This window comes from Cylas formicarius, unplaced genomic scaffold (genome assembly GCF_029955315.1).
Source record: "Cylas formicarius isolate icCylForm1 unplaced genomic scaffold, icCylForm1.1 PGA_scaffold_10__41_contigs__length_53128322, whole genome shotgun sequence".
Lineage (NCBI taxonomy): Eukaryota > Metazoa > Arthropoda > Insecta > Coleoptera > Brentidae > Cylas > Cylas formicarius.
Genome location: NW_026844214.1, coordinates 47,710,803 through 47,732,315, shown reverse-complemented (window position 1 = coordinate 47,732,315; position 21,513 = coordinate 47,710,803). Strand labels below are relative to the sequence as shown.

The 21,513-nt window shown below is 34.9% G+C and overlaps 1 protein-coding gene across 3 annotated transcripts in view; it reads right to left on the bottom strand.

The window, feature by feature from the left end:
• Positions 1 to 21,513, bottom strand: part of LOC132696374 (semaphorin-1A) — a 785,898-nt gene that overhangs the window by 23,387 nt on the left and 740,998 nt on the right. For all 3 annotated transcript variants that reach the window (XM_060661169.1, XM_060661178.1, XM_060661187.1), the window contains 2 exons: positions 19,807 to 19,948; positions 5,621 to 5,969 (listed from right to left, as the gene is read on the bottom strand). In XM_060661169.1, coding sequence (XP_060517152.1) covers positions 5,621 to 5,969; positions 19,807 to 19,948 — 491 coding nt within the window. The remainder of the gene's footprint in view (positions 1 to 5,620; positions 5,970 to 19,806; positions 19,949 to 21,513) is intronic.

Below are 21,513 nucleotides of genomic sequence, written 5' to 3'. Positions count from 1 at the left end.
ACAAGTAACAAGTAAGAGGTAGATATAGGGTACGTTACATGAATTATGCCTGTAATTTACCACAGAATTCGAAAATAGATTTAAAAAAAAATGGAGTTTTATTAAAAAAAAGGAACTTGCCATCGGTATCAACTTTTTGACCCATCTCTGCATCACTGCATCTTGGAGTATGTTTACTTTTGCATGCTTATCGTTTACATTAAAGATTCTACTTATCTTTTTCTAAATTCGATTGGGTTTTTAAATATTTTAATTATTGTATTTATTTAGTTTTAAGGCTGTGCGTGACTCACTGTATTTCCTCGGCACTTTGATCAAGAGGTATATTTATATTTTTGGAATATTTGAACTTTTTTTATTCTAGATTCGCATTAAAACACCGCATAGAACTGCAGAATTTTGAAAACCTGGCCAAAAATATGCATACAAAATTATCAAGGTATGCGCTATTTTTACTCTGTATTGGCTAGCAAGGCATCTATCTGACAGTTCAGAAAAATAAATTGTTACTTACTTTTTATTAGTCGGTTATTTTTAGTTCAGCTTGATGATACATTGCGAATTTTAATTCTCTTAATTTCATATTACGGAAAACTGGTCGCTGTTCATTTTTAGAAATGGACACTACGCTAGATTAGCCAGCATAAGATCCTAAATTCACTAATACAATTTAGTTTTACAAATGGGTGTTAGGTATGGATGTTAAAATAAAACAAAACATATCCCGAAAGTATAGTGCCCGATCACTCCCGATAAAGATTTTTACTATGTTGCATAGTAAAAATATTCAACTAAAACACTCCACAAAAATAGTTTCCCCCCTTCCACCACTGGCCGTAAAAACAATATATTGAATTGTCTGGCGTCTACTGCTTTAATAAGAAAACAACACTTTTTTTAGTTACAAATATTAAGAAATCAAATCTGGAGGATAAACACTGCCTATACTTATTCATACAGAGTTGATGTGAGAGCTCGGTATACAAAGGACATGTTTATATCTCCTCTAGTTAAAAACAGTGATTGAGTTATCAATGTTTACACATTCATCTGTAGATTTTACTAGTTCCGGTAAAAAAATTAAATGCCGTAAAACCAAGAGCTTAAGATCAACAGTAACTGCTCAGATGAATCTCAGGAAAGAAGGAAATGTATATGCTGCTGCAGTTGTGAGAGAACTCCAAGCTCCAACTAGAGCTATGGAGTACAAAAAGTCATTTAAAACAAAATGAGAGTCTGTTGTTCAACTTACTGATGAAGACGCATTGTCACTGTTTTAGGAGGCCAATTTCAAAATGCACCAATATCAGTTAGTCTAGGAAACCGACAAAAATAGATAATAAAAAAAACAAGAAACATAGAAACTTTGTTATGCCAAGGATCTTGACATAACTGAAATATCATCTGAATTGTAAGCCCTATTGAACCACTCAGCAGAGCGTCTGGTTGACTTTAATATCAGAATGGGGCTGCGATAGAAGTTCGGAACATAACACGTTTTAAATATTCAGACGGTTGTGGTGAAAGCATTTTATTTCTGTCATTCAAAATAAAAAAAAAAATTCTCAGAATTCGAGATCAGGATCTCCCAAATTTTGTCATCCCATCACAATTCGTGTCAAAAGAGGAAACAACCACATTGAACATCAAATTAATCAGCTTACTCCAACAACTGTGAACGCTGACTTGGGATTAATATGCACGATGAAGCATGTGCTAAATTTTACAGTGATAGACGGGAAAGTGTGCAATGTAGCTACTTCGACTAGTTCTACTCACTTTGGGAAGCCATATCTCAACAGTTCATCAAATTTGCTGAAATGTTAGACCGACAAGTAGATACTTCAACTTTTAATTTTGGAATCTCTGTATTACACGCTTAGATAAGAGTTTTTGAATATAATCTACATACGTGTAATAAATTAACAATAAAGAGCTGACAAGCAAGAGGAGAACAAAATAAGATAATAGTAGTCGAAAGAAAAAATTAAATTTAAAAGAACGTTTAAGAAAAATTATTATTATTATTATTATTACATTATAGTATAGTAGTAGTATTTTATTATTTATATTATTAGTAGGTAAACCTATTCCAGGTTCCAGCCAGATGCTTTTTCGAGAATTCTGATTGTCTTCAGAAGTAACTGGTATAGATCAAGAGGTTATTTATCGCGAAAAAGTAATACTTAAACTTTTATAAAAATAGATTTGTTTAAAGGATACTGTCTACAGACAGCTAGATTGCTTATTGCGAAATATCCTTAGTACAACATGCCAATTAAGGTACATAAAATTTTATTTCATTTGGCTGAAATAATGAAGTGAAATGGAAGTCGATTCAATTTATTTCTCAAGTATCATTTTCATGTTAATGTGGATATAAATTACACAGGTCCACAAAATTAAACTTTTTAACAGATGTTTTTATTTTGAAAAATGATTTTATATAATTTTGGTAGAATGATTTCAAAAATTCTATGCATTTATTTGTATCACGTAAGGTTTTTTCGCAAATATTAAAGAAAAAAAAAGATATTTCTAAAATTATTTGTTTTTTTGAGTAAAATAGTGGAATCCTAGTTAAGAGAAGTGAAAAAAAAACTTTACTCAGACTTTTCTGAGTGAAATCTTCGTCTTTTTACCAGAAAGTTGCGTTGTTCAGACATTCGGCAGTAGTCCGCCATCTGCCTTGGTATCGCCGTTCCATTTCCTTAATGTCCTCTCTCTCTGTTCTCAGGCAAATAGTTCAAGTGTGAAAACAGGCAATCCACTTTGAAACTTATATTACAACCTAGACGATGAAAGTGTTGTAACATATTCCGAACATTATTGCACAATAGTTTTCGTCATTAGAGTTCCCAAGAAACCATCACCTACTTCTTCAGAGTTTTTCTCGACATTGATCGTCGTGTTTTGGAAATCCTTGTCTTTGCATAATATTCTTCTCTGTGGCCCAACAAAAATACCTTCTTCTATCGTGGCATTAGATATGGATGGAATTTTCTTGCACAAATATTTGGGACACTGTCCTTTCTGTCTAGGGCTTTAACAAACTTCACAAGCCAAGTTTGATATGAAGAGAAGGCAGCAAAACTTTTTTGGGGTCAAGTAAGCTATCTCTTAATCCATTTTTGCTACAAGAAGGCCATTATAATTGAGTCCAATGTATATCTCTTGAAGGACTATTGCACTCATAAATAAAGCATGGTCATTTTGTATAACCCCCTCTTTTGTCCTAGGAGCATGCACAGCACTTTAAGGTCGCCACAAAGCAACCACTGATGTTCTTGGTAGTTTATTTTGTTCAAAATACGTTTCTTTTAAACGTACAGAATTTTAAAACCAAAATAAGCGAGGTATACATTTTTCAAAAAAGAATTTATAGTTTGCCTTTACTACGATATAAGTAAAGTCTGTTCATAGATATAAGAAAGTGACTAACTGATACGAATTAAGGAAAGACTCGGGCAAGCTGTAAGAATGAAATATGGCCGAACAGGTCCGTACTTTGCTTAGAATTTAATTATTTGGGGTTTTCTTAGGAAAGATACTAAACAATATTTATTTATTTATGTATGTACATATGTTTAAATCTAAAATAAAATTACAAAATATTTTTATTACCTACTTAAATTACTTAAAATCATTCACATAATATATCAGTATCACTATCGCTATCATCGCCTGTTCTAATTATTATTTGTTCTATATTATTTGCAATATGGATATACGATTCTTCTGCTTTTTTTTATATATTTAACAGAATTTGTTCAACTCTGTGGAGGGATGTTAAAAACTTCGGTTTCTATAAGTTTGAGGACATTGGAGTTAACACGGGGCAAAACATTGTTACGAAGAAGAGCAGTTTTCAGTTGGTGCCAAACATGTTCAATGGAATTAAATATACAGGTGAAAGCCTTAAAACTGTATGCCCTAGATTTTCTGCATAATCATCACAAACGTATTCCTTTTGTAGGTTCAACCTTTGTAGAATCTCAATTAATTGCTTTTTGGTATAATCTTCGTGAAAATACATATTCTTATTATACATGTAGTTTTGGATTGTTGCATTTATGTCACATGAGGAAGGGGTTTTAGTCAACTGTCTACTATGATAACTTGCATTGTCCATTACAATGACGCTATTAGGAGGAATGTTTGGAACTAGTTTGTTTTGAAACCCAGTTTCAAATAAATCAGCGGTGGTGTCTTCATGGTAATCCAGAAAAGAATCTTTAATATGTTTCGCAGACAGAGAAAGTCAATTTGGAATCCAACCATCTTTAGAGCCAGCATGCAAAATAGTTATTCTTTGACCTCTTTTTGATGGCGCGTTGATTTGACTCAACTTATCAGTTGAGTCAAATCAACCCTTTTCCGGGGTATCACAAGTAAATAATTGGCCTTTGTTGTTCTCTGTAAATCCTATTTTTTTCTAGATATTCCAGTCGCCATTTCCGCATTCTAAAAGATTCCATTAAAACTTGCCTTTTGTAATTTTTTTTAAATCTAAAACCCATGTGTTGAATACACTTCCATAAGGTAGTTCTGCCTCCTAATTAAGATATCTAATGTAGGCACGCTTTGTTCCTCGTATAACTGGTAAATTTTACGCCGTATTATATCTTGATCACTTTCATCTACACTCGAGAAAATGTCAGCATCGCTTCTTTTTTTCCTCGCTGAAATGAGATTCACAATTTTCCATACAGTTGATGCTGCAATTTTCGTCGATGTGGCCGTTTCTTCTAAAGATGCGTGCTTGCTGGCACCACGTTCAATGAGAGTCAAATAAACATTGTTTATAACTTCCTTAGTCTCAATAGAATAGTGTTTTTTACATTTGGGCGGGAGCATCTCCTGAGATACACTAGACTCGCACATAATTTCCATAATTCGCACACGATTCAACACACGCTGTATTACACACGAAATAAGAATGATTACTAATAAACTTAAACTAAGTAGTATACCGAACCAAAGAATATTAAACACAGGTAGGTATAAAATTATTTTCTATTACGGACCACAATTTTGCCTAAATTTAAATTCCGAAACTTTAGGTAATATTCTTGTTGTTGTATGTTAATGACCACCCTTGGATAATCCCATTCAAAAGCAATTGGTCACTTTCTTATATCTATGAACAGACCATACCACAGAGATAACACAAGTTATTTGCCATGTCTTCTTTCCATATTTATAAATTCTAGAACACTAGAAATACGCAACAACGAAGACAACAGCAGGTTATCCAGTGTTGCCAAATAATATTTAATTTCATAAAAATCAATTAATTTGAGAATCATGCCTACCATGAAACAAACATATTCATGTCATAGGTATATAACATTTTTAAAATATAGAGTGTTATAAAAAAAATGAAACGATAGAGCTAAAAGGTGGCGTTTGTTGGGGAAAGGGCCGCCAAAAATATACACTATGCAAATAGCTTTCAAAAATCAAAATCATTTTAGATCTGTGTTATAGTTCGCACATGAAATAGCTGTTTTTTTTTTTTTGAAGAGTGATACCAAATGAACATAATTTATTATGCCTGTACTTTTTGCCAGGTTTTTAAGATACTGCCGCCGTGTGCGCCTCTTTTTAAATAACTCACTGAAAACTAGTCCTGATGACGATCGGATGTCCGAAGAAACTCGGCACGCTCTCGTCCATCAACGAATGGGTCTTGATGAAATTGAGGGTGAGGTCAGGCAACGTCCTGCTGTCGTTGTGGCACTGACCGGGTCTCGGATCCGGCACTTTATTGCTGAGCACCGGCAACCAATTCGAGTTTATGGCGGCCTGTTCTTTAAAATTGCCTTCGAAAGTGTCCGTAATATCCTGCAGACTGAAAGCGCACACCGCGCTCCCAGATATGCTGTTCGGGGGAGTAGTGAATGTCCCGTAAATAAGCTGAGCGGACACGTCGCCATATTTGCCGTCAATTAAGTCGGTCGCTGACTCTGCAAAAGAGAAAAACGGGTGGTGGTGGTGGTAATCCGAATTTCAATACGGAGTCGGGGACAAAGGGATTTGTTAACATTGAGGTGGTGGACGATTCTGCGGGAGGGGGGGGGGGGGTGGCAAGTTGTTGCGGCACGTTTGTCCGACTCAAAAAGAATACCGGGGCTTACGCTAATAGGATAAAAAAAAACGAAGCGTAATCCCTGAAACGTTTTCTTTTTTGCCGTATTCTCTCTTATAACGAGTACAGGGTGTTTTAAAACAAATGCGCCAAACCGGGGTTATTCTTGCTTTATAATAAAGGGTAGTTGCGATACCAAATTACCATTATTTATCTTAAAAACAAACATATATAGCAACAATACAAGATCACGGACAGATTACTATTATAAAAACTATACTTCCTGAGTATTTTTTTAATTTTTTTTTTAACGAGTGGAGGGAATTGAATTGGGGCACCCCTATCAATTAAAGAAAAACTTACACGACGGCAGGGAACAATTAATTTTCTATAGACAGGTTTGCTAGAAAATGAAAATTGTCTCGGATGGCTAATTCCCATATTGGTTGAAGAAAAAATTTGAGTTCTAGATTTCTTCGGTAGAAAAAAAATTAGTTTTATCGAATAAGATTTCAAGTCCGGAGTTTATTTGTCGTAGTCTTAAGTCTCTTAAGGATAGAAGATGTTGAAAGATTTTCGGTAAAGTGGTGAAACTGGTTTTAACGTTATATTTCTTAAGAACAATTGATACAAAAGCAAATACTTTTTTTAGCTTTAGTTCTAGGTTCAGTGATTATTGTTTTTAGTTTTAAGGCTCTGTAAATAAGAGTTGGGCAGGATGGTGGTGTGACAATGCATTAAGTTATCGGTTTATTGCGTAGGTTTTCTGTAAACAGAATGATTCATAAAAATTACCGCTTCGACCTATTCTCATTGGTTCTCCAACATGTTCTCTAACAAAATATCTAGCTTCTACTGACTTCTGACTAACTTTTTCATTTCATTGAAAAAAAAAACGATATTCTGGCTATTTTCGAGGTAGATTTCCTAATTACTAAAGTCCCTATTCCAACATTATCGAATCTTAATTGAAAAATGCTGGTCTCAAACATATTTTCCTTGTAACGGTCAAATTTAGGAAAACACGTAGGGACGGCTATGGATTCTGCATTATCACCAGTCATCGCGAATATATTTGAATATATTCAGAACATACTTTCCATGTAAAATCAAAATTATGGAAATGCTACGTTGGTGATACGTTTGTTATTTGCCTCATTTTTAAGCCATTTAAACTCTAACATTGACTTAAAAACTAATAATCTCACATTCTTCGATATTCTTATCAATAGAAAATCATTTTCTTTCCAGAAATTTATAAGAAAGTCATTTTCTTTACAGAAAACCAACGCGCACAGACCGATAACTTAGAATTAACTAATAACTCCCACATTTCCACAAAATACACCTCACCACAACTTTTCAAAGACAATGAGTTCGAAATCAACCCAACACTTGCCACTGTGGTCCTTCCTTGCATTCAAAAAACATCACTGACCACATATCAAAAGTTCTTAAGTAATACAATATTAAAACCAGACTTACCACTTGTCCAACAATCTCTCAACATCTTCGATCCATCAAAGACAAAATTCCGTTTGATATACCAGTTTACAGCATTCCATGCCTATGCGACGAGGAAAAATATGAACTATACACAAATAACATGAAATAGCCTTTAATAAACTCAGGACATCATCGATAATCGATTTAATCAATTCTTCTGTAAGACCATAAGTAACATTAACAGTCCCAACCGCGATTCAGTTCTTTACCTTTCACCAATATGGGAATCAGTCATCAGGCCCCTCCTTTATCTCACCCTCCCTCCACCCCCGGCTATTTAACTATATGTAAGCAGGTACAGAAGAGAATGCGGGCCAGTTATGTGAGGAAGAAGCCAAAACTTCAGTTTGATTTATAAACAATCAACGCAGTAGCAGTCCAGAAGTATCCTCATTAAAATTTAAAAATGATTCATTTATAAATATTTCATTGAAAACCATTTAAAAAATATTTTATTTAAACGTTATATCTCCAATAAAAACACAACAAATAATCAAGACCGGTAAGGCAAAATAAAAATACAATTTTTTATAGTGAATATCGTAAAAAATGTCTGCGTGGTGATAGAATTATTTCTTGTTATTTCTTTAAATATCCCCAGATCTAAAGGATTTAAATCTAGGGATCAAGGCGGTCAATGATAAAGTCCACCTCTTCACCACTTCAGTTCTTTTCATAGGAGTCACTACTTAATCTAAAAAGAAGAGAAAATGACCCGATTAAATGGCTACATAACAGAGACAGTCTAATTTTTCTTGTGTGGGTACCAAGTTAAAATATGGGAAGATATTTGTAAACTTCTTTTGCTGCACCAAATCATCTTTTTCTAACACAAAATTTCGCGGTACATCAAGCAACATCCATTTTATTCTTGTTAGTGTTTGCACAACATACAAGACAACACTTTTTAAAGTCAGTTTTAGACGAAATTCAAATTCAAATTCATGATGTCAATTTCCTCATTTCTTTACTAGGGCTACAAAGTCTATTAATTCAATTTTTATTCTTATCTTTCTTTCTTTTTTCACGTCTACTGAGTATCGAACCCGGGACCCGTCCTGTGAACAGCGTTTACATATAAGAACGGTCGAAATTGCTCCCGAATTCTTTTTGTCCATTCTTATCCGCCGTCAATAATGTTAAGTTAATAATTAATTTTGCAGATAGCGGAAGTGCGTTCTATCCAGAGTGTAAGTGCATTTTCTATCCTATCGCTTTTGTTCCCTATAATTTGATCAACAATCCCGACTCGAAAGTTCGGGGTTCCTTTAAACTTTCGAGGGATTACATTTAAAAATATTGCGTTTGTGTCAAAGCGGATAAAGCGGGCGAAATTGCAGCAGTTCGAAATGGAAATTGAGTCTGTGAGTCTCTTCGGCTCGGGAAATTGTAAGAAAAAATTATAAAAAAATAGGGGTCGAATTAAAAATATTGGCAATAATATAAAATTGAATTTACTGGTGCAGATAAAATTGCCGTAAGTAGATATCATAAGAGAGTTCTGCGACAAATTTTACATGTCAATTTCCGTAGCAGATATTTTCAAAACTAACCAAGACTCCTTTCAGCTACATTTTATTTCTTAGGCTGGGCCAAGTTATTCGCTTCGATAGTACTCTTGAAATATTTTATCCATTCACTTGCAGAGAAGACTCTGGGAGTTGGCTGTCAAAACTCATGAAAATAAATCGAACGTACCGATGTTGCGCCAACCATACTTCTGGCTCCTTCAGAGCTTAACTGGAACTGTTTTGAATTGTAGTGTGTGCCTTCTTGTATACTGTTTAAGGGGATCGGATTGTTTCGTACTTAATTCCATTAAAAATATTAAGCCTGATCCAAACTATATTCTGGTTATTTTAGACTTACAGTCAGGTATATTAAAATGGGAGAATCTGAAATAAACCTTTCTATCTAAATTTATATTAACAGATTTTTCTTATAACGGCCAAATCTATGAACAAATATCACAAAAGCTCTGGATTCTCCACTATTACCAGTCGTCGCAAATACATTTATGAATGTTTTGAGAGGAACGCATTGACACATAACCAATAACTATCGTAACGCTACGTTGATGAAAACTTTGTTATTTGGCTTCACGCACAAGAATCCCTTAGATATTTTCTTAATTATTTAAATCTATACATTGTGACATACATTTTATAGTAGTCTCCCATCTTTAGACATTCCTATTATATAATAGAAAATCAGACCTAACATTGGGTCATTCATTTTACAAACTACCTGCGTAATACTTCGATTCATCAACAACAAACGTAGGGGAAATCCAGAAGATTTGTAAATGGTATTACAGTAGCCTGTGGAAGTTTCTTTGAAAAATGATGAACCTTGTTTTATTGACAGTTGTATTTAACCATATTTCTGCTTCTGTCATGTTCTCGGAGCTCGAAAGATTGGATGGATGTGTCTTAAGCGTATCCGAACTTATTGAAATCATTATTAATTTTAACCCCATGATGCGGCATGAGTTAAAAAAAAAACAATGTAAGAACAGTACACAGTATTCAGCATTATACGACGATGGTCAAAATTTTTAATGAAAATTATATTAATATATTATTTTGCCATTTGCGAAGACAATTAAATTACTAAATTGCTAAAGGCTGCGCGGACATTTGTTAAAACATGGTTTTTCTTTAACTCTCGAGAAAACAAGCTCATTTTATCACAGACATATACGGCGGGGATTATAAATAATAAAATTTTCGTAAACTGGCAAAGTTTGGAGCAAAGCGACGATGTGTGCGATTTATCACAATTTATCATCGCCTTTGAATTAGTCCTGCGTTTCGCCTTTAAAGCTGTCTCCAGTTTGTACGGCGGCCTGTGTAATTTATTTAACTCAAAGAGCCATAATCATAAAACCCGACGCTAGTGTAGTAGTTTAAAATTTCGCGAAGAAAGTCTCACAAGTTTCGTTTTATTCTCATTACCGTTTAATCCTTTTGGTTTATGGCCAGTTTATATCTTCGCATAATAAGGAAGCAAATTGCTGGAGAGTTTAGACGCGATTAACCAGAGGCGGATAATACTTTACGTTTCCCAAGTAACAACCAGATAACCAATATGGGAATCAATCATTCGAGACAAGTAGACAAGCAGTATACCACAGTACAAACAGTATACAAGCAGGCACAGGTAGAGTAGAATGCAAATCAGTTTCAGTTAAGTCCCTGAAGATATCAACAGGACGAATCCAGAAGATTTGTAAATGGTAATGCATACCCAATTATCTGTAAATTTTTCTGCAGTAATTCACTATTAAATCTGGCATACATAAAGAAAATGAATCAGTATCTCTTTTCCCATTTGCTTAAATCACCTGATGTATTAGTAGAGTAACTATAGGAAAGTACGATAAGAGTAAGACTAATAAGAGAATAAAAATGTATTATTAAACTCAGCAACTCCGTCTATGGAGTAATACTTTATATCCGGAATTTATGAAACTTCAACGCGGAAACTTTAAAAATCTTAATCAGTCGCGAGACAAGGAAAATTGTTTAGTTCTTAATTAAAAATTACGTTGCAACGTGCTCAGAGAATAAATATTCCCTCGACAGTTAAATACTTCATTGCAGGTTGCATAAATTTTCCAGGTTTTATGTGTACTTTTAAAGTGTTTAATTTAAATATTACAAATAAGAGAAAGTTGTTGCTTTATTTCAAAAGTAGGTAGTTACAATAAGTTATTATTTTAAAAAATGGAATTTCCCCCAAAAATCCTTAATGTTCCTAAAATTTAATTGTTTACTAGTTAGCCTTTAGGGCAGATTATACGAAATTATACTTGTCAAATAGAAAACAATATATGTGTGAGTGAAGGTGTGAATGTTCAAAAATATTGGATATAACGCAGGAGGTACCACAGGGTTCCTTCCTGAGACTCATCGTATTTGTGATGTATGTGAACAGCTGCGTCCGGTATGTCAGACAAAAAAATCTTATGTGCTGTCTAACATTTTCAGTGGTGGTTGAAGATTGATAAAAAACAGGTTTGCAAAAAAAATTGTGTCAAAAATATGGGACTTAAACTAAACTTTTCAAAACTCTTATCTAGTCCACCGTTGAGATGTATTTTTGAACCACAGATGACAACAGTTTAATCACTATATTTTGCCTCATTATTTATGTTAGTGATAAAAATACTACATTTATTCCCAGAGCACCATGGAAAGCAAATCTTTAATGTAATGAACAAGAAAGATTAAAAATGCTCGATAGTGTTTACAAGAAACAGTCAACGCTTCAAGTCTTCGCTAATAACAATGAAAAATATAGACTTACGTGTATACACGGCGAACTTTTGTGGAAGTCGGAAAATCCATAATTGGGGTTTTTGGTCCAGAAGCCAATTTTCTCTTAAATAATATTTTTGAGGAAGAAAAAAATATTTTTCAGTAGAATTTATAAAATACCAGTGTCAATTATGATTGACAAGAATTTTTAAAATTGAACCTTATAGCATTACAACAAAGAATGCTCATCGGATATATGTGAATGGCAATTTGTAAAAACGCATTAGTCGAACTTTCCGAAGTGACACGCGGGCCTCAAATATTCATGACGCGGAGCGTTTATTTTCTGTTACGCTTCTCGAGGCAGAGGCAGAGAATAAAAAAGGCCATTCCTATGCCGTCGACACGGCCGCCTCGATCATAAATTTTCTCGGGTAATATTTGAATAGGCCACATATTACACCGGCTATGGTTTTTTAATAAGATACGCCATGAGCATTGTGCTCACGTATCGCGTTCGAGTCGGGAAAGGGAGAGGGGAAGGGATTCCCCCACGCCGAGCGGTTTAGTGGCAATTTTTCCTTTGAAATATGCGGATTTATGCAAATGGCGGACACAAATCTATACCCCCCTCTCGTCATAAGATTTTAGAGTTAACAATTGGCCTGTCCATTACTGCGACACGAAGCACCTATTGCCACTCTCTATCTAGCTATAGAGTTTCATCTAGGTTAGTCTCTCCGATTGGACATAGCTTCGACAGTGCCCTTTTGGTGTGACTCATTTCGTTACGCTTAGCACTTTAGACAGGTTTTCAGATTGGCATAGCACGTGTCTTGCATTGGCAGAATAAGCTTCTTCTTCTTAAAGCGTCCTGCGTGAATTGGTGTGAGTGCTCATTATTATTACCACTCCATTGTCTGATGTTACGGAGCCATAAGAGTTTTTTACAACCGGTCCACCATCTTCTATCCACTTTATCTTTAATTATGAGGCGGAGCAGATAGTACTTAGGGCCCCGCATTACAGCTTTTAGGAGTTCATCATTCATTCCTTATTGGAAGTGTGCGACGTCAGCAGCTTTGAATGTTCATGTTTCACATCCGCAGAGCCAAACTGATCATACCTAAGACTGGATATTTTACGGGCTATTTCAATTCTTTTAGAATCTTCACGTCACAGTTTCCGTCAGCATTCAATCAGCTGCCAATATATTTGAAGTAACTTACGCGTTCCAGCGGTCCAGAATCTATTTGCGCCTTTCCCACTGCCCACTGCCCATCTACCCTTACTTATGTTAATATCTACTTCATCTGCTTCGGTTGTTCTGTTTAGTAGGTCTGCTGTAAATTTGGTTGATGAACTTCTGAGCAATCCCTGAAGGTTCGTATATTCCAGCTCCTACACCTTTCTCAGTTTTTGAGCCCTCTGTTCGCCCTTATTCGTAGGTCGTTTTTCTAACCTCTACTGGACATGACTTAAGTATTCTGATGTTTAACGGAGCTGTCCATCGGCAGCGCTAGCACTTCGACAGTTGTCCTGAATCCACTTGTGGTAGCGAAATGTTAGGAAGCAATTCAGTACAACACTTCTTGTCATGTTTATTGCAATATCCACCGATTATTCGTCATTGGTCTTGGACCAATCGTCTTGTATATAGGTCTGTGTGGGTGGAATATTCAGTAGGACCTCCAGCGCTGCAGTGGGTGTTGTCCTCATAACTCCTAGCCTTTCTTCTTAGTTCTTACTAACCATTTTTTGCACCTTAAGAGTAATAAGAAAAGAGAAGTCAGTCAAGAAAACGGTTGATTTACTGGCAGTCGTGAATAATTGCCCCGATTTCTGCACAAAAAAATTTGTACTAAACGTTTGGAGGAATGAAGACAAAAATATTTAACTTAAATTAATCAATTTCGCTTAGAAAAACGAAATAAGGGGTGTTTTTTTTTCGATGTATAGAACTTTAAGTTGCAATAAAACAACGACGGATTATTCGATTGACATTAATTTTATTTATCCGAAAGATAATCTTGTGGGATTACATTTTAAATATGATTTCTCGCATATGACCGCCACGGCTGGCGCGGATGTAGTCCAATCTGGACATCCAATTTTCGTTGACTTTTTTCAACATTTGTGGCCGTATATCGGCAATAACAAGGCGAATGTTGTCTTCCAAAATGTCAAGCGTTTGTGGCTTATCCGCATAGACCAATGACTTTACATAGCCCCACAGAAAGTAGTCTAGGGGTATTAAATCACAAGATCTTGGGGGCCAATTCACAAGTCCAAAACGTGAAATTAGGCGGTCACCAAACGTGTTTTTCAATAAATCGATTGTGGCACGAGCTGTGTGACATGTTGCGCCGTCTTGTTGAAACCACATCTCCTGGACATCACGGTTATTCAATTCAGGAATGAAAGGGTTAGTAATCATAGCTCTATACCGATCACCATTGACTGTAACGTTCTGGCCATTATCGTTTTGGAAGAAGTACGGACCAATGATTCCACCAGCCCATAAAGCGCACCAAACAGTCAGTTATTCTGGATGTAACGATGTTTCGACGTACACTTGAGGATTAGCTTCGCTCTCCAAATGCGGCAGTTTTGTTTGTTGACGTAGCCATTCAACCAGAAGTGCGCTTCATCGCTAAACAAACTTCGTTTATGAAAATCGGGAACAACGGCAATCTCGGCAAGATCCTTCCGCAAAATCTTCCATAAAGTAGATGGACACAGATCCAATTCCTGTGCTCGATGGTGGATGGACTCATTCGGGTCTGCCTCAATGCTACGCTCTACAGCAGCAATAGCTTCTTCTGTACGCACCGTACGGCGTCTCTGGGGATGCGAGTTATCAATAAGAGTAAACGTGGTGCGAAAACGTTCCATGGTTAATCGAATTAACTGCTCCGCACAGAACCATTTTTTTGGAAATAAAATTGCACTATTTGCAAGCGTTGTTCAGGCGTGAGTCTATATTGCCAAACCCAACTGAGAATAAATCGCTTGACAGCTGTTAAATCGGTCGCCATCTTGAACAGTAATGCAAACTTAAAGTTCTATACATCGAAAAAAAAAATACCCATTATATATTATTTAGACGAGATTTGGTTCGACAACCATGACACTATAAAGAAAGAAATATCCAAGGAACATCGCCATAGTCATTAGTAGAGAAATGTAGTCTGAGGTGAAAGTAAAAGCCGAAGAGACTATGAAACATAAAAAGTTGGTAGCATAAAAATTACTTAGCACTGAACGTTAAAAAGTGAATGACTCCATTGTTACGGACATAACTGTTCATAGCTTTGACTGTCAAAATCGCCTCCAATGCAATCGTACCCTTAAAATAAATATATATCTCTAATAAAATTAGAAAAATAATCTACAAATATTAGTAACTTGGACAAGAATTATTACAAAAATTCTAAAAGAGATGTACTGTGTGTTAGTTGAATCACTACTTAATTACTGCATCGTTGCATAGGGTGCAGCCAATAAAAGCGTAATTGAAACTTTGATTGTAACTCAAAAATATGTCTTGAAGCTGAAGGTAAAGGCTGCATGTAAACAAGTTTTATTCTGATATAGACTTATTTAATGATACCCATTCATCATCAAATTCATCAATTGTATGATAAATTGTATGATTAACTACACACTTTATAAGAGCAAAAATAAATGTAAATAATATAATTAGCGGCCTATAACCTGAGAATAACACTATAACATATTGCCATTTCGATCGAAAAGCAGCGGTCTGACGTCACGATCATTCCAGCGCGTTTAGTGTCGTTGAAAATGAATAGCCCGATGTTACAACTTGAATTATTTATTGCGACTTGAATATTGGGTTTTCCAGTTTTGATATTTGGTATGCGTTATTTTTATACAGAAACAGATGTAAGATTTGCTCAAAAATACTTGGACAAAGCAACACAAAGCTTTACGTAACATGCACACATGTTTTATTCCAAATGCAAGACTATTTAACTGCCAAAAATACGCTACCAAATTGAATTGTATAAACTATTTCTTTAAATATAAAAATAAACTGAAGAAACGCTGGGTATAGTCCCTTCCTATAATAGGAAACTTGAACAAAAGTTTAATTAAAAAATATTGCTTATAAAAGTAAGTTTATACTATTAAAAGAACCACAGTTCACAAAAAAATAAATTCGTATTTCTAGGTAACAAATATGAGCAATTAAAAATTGTAAAAGTTTTGAAAAACGCTGTCATTGTCTGTGACCGGTTGTGACGTCAATTCGACTACACGTCAGTCGAAGGTTAGCCTAGAGAAGCCATTAGAGAACCACAACTCGTTCGTATTGGTGGATTTAACTTTTATTTTAGTTTAGTTTAGTAAAAAGAACTTTTGAAAATGACCGAAGCTGATTTTATAAAAAGTCAATTTGAGAATTTACCTTTAGTGGTTATGTTTATGGTGATATTTTACATACAAAACACCAAAAAGCTTTTCTTTTGCTGAGGTGAGCGGTGCTAAAGCTAAAAGGCATGTTCGTAGAAAATTTAGCAACTAGTTATAATATTTTAATCAACTTAAAGTTTTCTAGTTTTTAAAATTCAAATGGTATATTAAATAAAATTTGAATCATTTAACGGCAAAAAAAAGATTTTTTTTAAATTGTTGAAACCTAAATACTGATTTTAAAGTATATTGGAATTGATAACTTAAAGTGTTCTTTATTTTATATAGATCAGGAAGCCATAAAGTGGCACCTGAAAATAATGTTAACATAATGTTAATGGCTCTAATTTTCTGCAATTTTAGTACATTGGCTCTTACACCGTATTATTACAATTTTTTGAGCCATAAATCCCTATTTATACTATAGTATACTCTAGAAAGCTCTAAGCACGTACCTAAAGCTATTCTTCCTCCCTCCAAGTGTTTTAAAATTGTTTTTATAAATTAAAATATAGCGGTTTATGTTGATTTATTTGTTACATAAACATGCTGGTGATTGTTGAACAGTTTATACTTATTAAAAACATCTACCAGTCTTTCGCAAATAGCCAACTCATATTTTAGAAAATCCGGGCAAAATCAATATACACAACACTTCACTAACATATAGAACAGAAATTTTTATTATACTAGTTGGAATCTCATCTATCTCACTAGTATGTTTATGTCTGTAGCAACATGACGGAAAGGGTCTTTTTTTCTAGGTTTTCTAATATTGTACAAGTACAAGTTGACTTTCTTACGAATAATATGAATTATTTATTTGTTTTTCATTCTCCATTAAAAACAGTTAGAATTAACAGACCCCCAACCCCATTGCCTTACCTAAAACCTTAAACTTTTAATAAAACTTAAAAATAGGTCACGTTTAAGATAAAAACGTCTTAAGTTAGATATTGCTTTAAACTTTAAATTTAGTGAACTCCTCCGAGAAAAGGCAAGTACATTTACGGCTGATCCTAAAATTTTTTGGCGTACTTTGAGGAGACTTCGAGTGCACAGTAATCCTAGTTTAAAGTTTAAAAACAATTTTGGCCAACCTAATATTTTTAATGTTGCTTTTACTTCTTTTGGAACTGTTCGTGGTAATGATCCGGGGTTTGTGTCTGCAAATAATATTAATAAACAATTTGGTTCTTATCCATTCCGTTTTGCTAAAGTTTACCCTGAGGAAGTTAATAAGACTTTGATTGGTATTAAAACTAACGCTCATGGCTCAGACCATATTGATATTAAAACGATTCTTTTGAGTACTCCATATTTAGTCGATCATATCACTTTCCTTGTTAACAAGTGTCTGCTGACCGGTATTTTTCCGGACTCATGGAAGCAAGCCGAAGTTATACTCGTTCCAAAGAAAAAGTGTCCAAGTGGCATTAACGATTTTAGACCAATCAGTTTGATGCCAACCATCTCAAAGATTATTGAAAAAATTGCAGCTAAACAACTTCGTCAGTTCAAAATCCTTCCAAACACTCAATCTGGTTTTCGACCTCTTCACAGCACTACTTCTGCCTTGCTTCACGTTACTGATGATTTATTGAGAGCAGCGGATTCTAAATTAAACTCTTGTCTCGTAGTCTTGGACTATAGCAAAGCGTTCGACAACTTGGATCATTTAGTTCTCCTAGCTGAAGCTGGAATTCCTCGGGATAAAAGGTACTGCGGTTTCATTTTTTAAAACTTTTCTTTGATCAGAGATACCAAACGGTAGTTATAGGAAATACTCATTCCGATGTCATTGCTTTAGAGAGGGGTATTACCTAGGGGAGTATTCTGGGACCTATTCTGTTCTCAGTTAATACAGCTGACTTCTCTACTTTTCTTAAATTTTATAAGTCTCATCGATCATACTCCTTTTGCTAGTGAAGATTTAAATGCCGCAACTAAAATAAATTTAGATTTAAAAATAATTGTGGAGGCATCTGCGGATCACAACCTCTTATTGAATACTAACAAAACGCAGATATTATCTGGAAATAAAAGGGAAAATATTGTAAAAAAGGCTTCTTTTAAGATTACACTAAATGATGAGATTATCTCTCCTTCTTCAGATGGGTGTAGAAATTTACGATTATGGTTTGACGGTGACTTTAAACATGTTGGCTTTTATAAGTTGAGGACATTGTATATTCATAAACATTTTCTCAGTAAAGAAGTGAAATTTAAACTCTGTGAAATGTCAGTTTTATCCCATGTCGCTTATTGCAGTATTGTCTATTGGCCAGCTATACTTAATCGAGATAAGGAGAGACTCCAACGAATTCGTTTTAGTTACGATCTCAGAAAGTATTTCACAGTGCCTCTCTGATTCGCGTTGGCTCAGGCTGGAGCACCTATTCCTAAAAACCTTTCGGCTTATCAAAAACAAAGCCGTGTCGAGTGTGCGCGGTCTTTTTTGAAACTCTGTGGGTCGGAACCGAAGCCTGTGATAGAAATTATTGTGACCAGAGATGAAACTATGGTTCTCTATTATAACCCTCTATCGAAAAAAGAATCAAGGGAGTAGCGTCGTAAGGGTGACCTCCAAGAAAATTCAGAGTCTGCCAGTCAACAAAGAAGGTGATGGCCACGATCTTTTGGGATTGTGAAGGAATTTTTTTGATAGATTTTAAAGAAACTAATGCCACTGTCAACGGTAAACATTACGCAACATTATTACATAAATTGCGAGACTGCATACGTGTAACACGTCGAGGAAAACTGATCAGAGGCGTGAGTCTTTTGCACTATAATGCACCTGTTTATACTGCTGGTGTTGCATAAGCTGCCATTTTAGAGTGTAGGATCCAACAGATAGATCATGCTCCCTATAATCCAGATATGGCCTCCAGCGACTATTATTTGTTTGGATAGTGGAAAAAGGACTTACGTGGACGGCGGTTTAACGAAGAAGTTGAGTTAAAAGAGGCTGTGTTTGCAGACAAACCAAAAGGGACTGAGTTTTTAATAAAGAGATGTAATAAGTGTATTGAAGGGATTATATTGAAAAATAATAGAAAATTGTTACCCTACTTTGTTTCTTTCATATTCAGGCCGGGAAATGTTGGCGCTGCCCTCGTATTTACGATGTATATACGGGTGTATATTTTGTTGAAAATTATGGCGTTGGTGCTGTTGTTCGTTTGGTTACATGGAAGAGCGCAAATTGCGAATGTCGCCACTCTTGTATTGTTACTTATATTGTAATATTTTGATTTTCAATAGTCAGTTTATTATTATTATTGTTATTATTATTATTATTATATTCACTACACTTAATTGAAATTAGTTACGTCCTTGAATGGTAGCGAAAGCACAAATACAAACTATTATTATACCATGACGGGTAAACATTATGAAGTGCTTGAAAACGGGCACTTTAAGTGTCGGCAACGTCACCATCGCAAAACAAAAAAATGTGCGAATTGTCCTGTTCGACTGAAAATTTTATTGTATTGTACTCACGTATCTCGTTGAAGTAGAAAGGGAACTCCCCGGTGACCGAGCAGTTAAGTCTTGATTTGAGGAAAGACGTCCATCGGTTCCTGAAACGGTGAGGGCCTCCCCTGTCGTTTTTGCAGACCCGGGCCACTCGAGAATAGACGGCCTGTGCCAAAAAACGAAAAAGGCGTTACACGGGTTTGACGTCGATACCTTAATATGTTATAAGTCGATGTGGGACCGCGTCGGCTTCTTTTCGTATTTTTGAGATTTTTGAAAATTTCGACGACGCAACGGAGGAAAGTAACGAGCCAGAAAGAAAGTGTCATTTGAATATGTACCACAAGAGAATCGTTTTACGACTATATGAGGGTAAAATTTATAAGATAATTATTATATTATCGGAAAATTATTGCATATACTGTGTTTACGTATACAAATATTAAAAAATTGTTTGAAAAGATAATAGTCAACGATTGCTGTAAGATTTCTGAAACCGCATTATAGCAAATAAAAAAACCCGCTAATAATTTACACTTTTTACGTCAGAAGCCATGAAAACTGGAAAGTGGGAGGACAACCTTGCGTCGATTCCTTGATAATGATTCACTAAAAAGAAAGGGACCTTGTGACAAAGGCATAATGAAAGTATTTAGGAGTAGTGACGCAGAATGGATTAGCAGGGAAGCGATTTCTGCACAAACTCGGATTTAGATTTAAAAATATTGACAAGCGTAGTTGCACTAAAGAAATACCCATGGAAGTATAAAGACAGTGCCAAAATTCTTCATCGAAATGCATTTTGAATATATATAATTATTAATGCGAAAATCAAAACAAACTAATTCAAGAGACTCGAGTTCAGAGGTACAGATATTGGAAGTGATCACTATCTAATCGTTGGTAAAATAGTCACTCCAAAAAATTGGGCAAAGCTCACATAGAACAACACAAAAACAAGAGACTTATCAAACAGGACGCCAGCATTAGACATATCTATCAAACAAGGTTAATCAAATATATACAGGATACATCAACTGACGATATCCTTGAAGAGGAATGGTATTATATTAGAAGTATTATAAAAACGGAAAAAGTACTTTAAAAAAGACAGGTTGAAACACATGGAATGAGGAAATCAAACCAGCACTCCAACAAACTACCTTCTATCAAACAGAGCATGCAGAAGAATATAAGAAAAATAGGAACAGATCTAACCAATTAACTCGGCAAGTTGGAAAATGTATAGTAGTAATGTAGAAGAGGATATATGCGGTAAATAAGAAATATCCCATAAAATCCATTTGAACAAAGTTGAAAAAGATAGCAAATATAAATGTTGAACTGATGTGGCTTTTACTTGATGAAAATCCATTTATCAAAATAAATAAGAACAAAAAGTTCAGATATTCACGAAATTAAATATTTTTACATGACAATTGTTTCGACAACACCGTGTCTTTATCAAATGTGATTTGTGATTTGATAAAGACACGGTGTTGTCGAAACAATTGTCATGTCAAATATATAATTTCGTGAAAATCTGAACTTTTAGTTCTTATTTATTTTAATATAAACGTTATCACTGAAGATCAATGGATAAAACAATATGATGAGCCATGGCTTGACGACCAAAAAGCAGAAAATGTTAAAGTAAATAATACATATGAATGGCGTATCACCAGAAGAACTAGAGCATGCATTAAGAAAAATGAAAAATAGGAAAGTCGC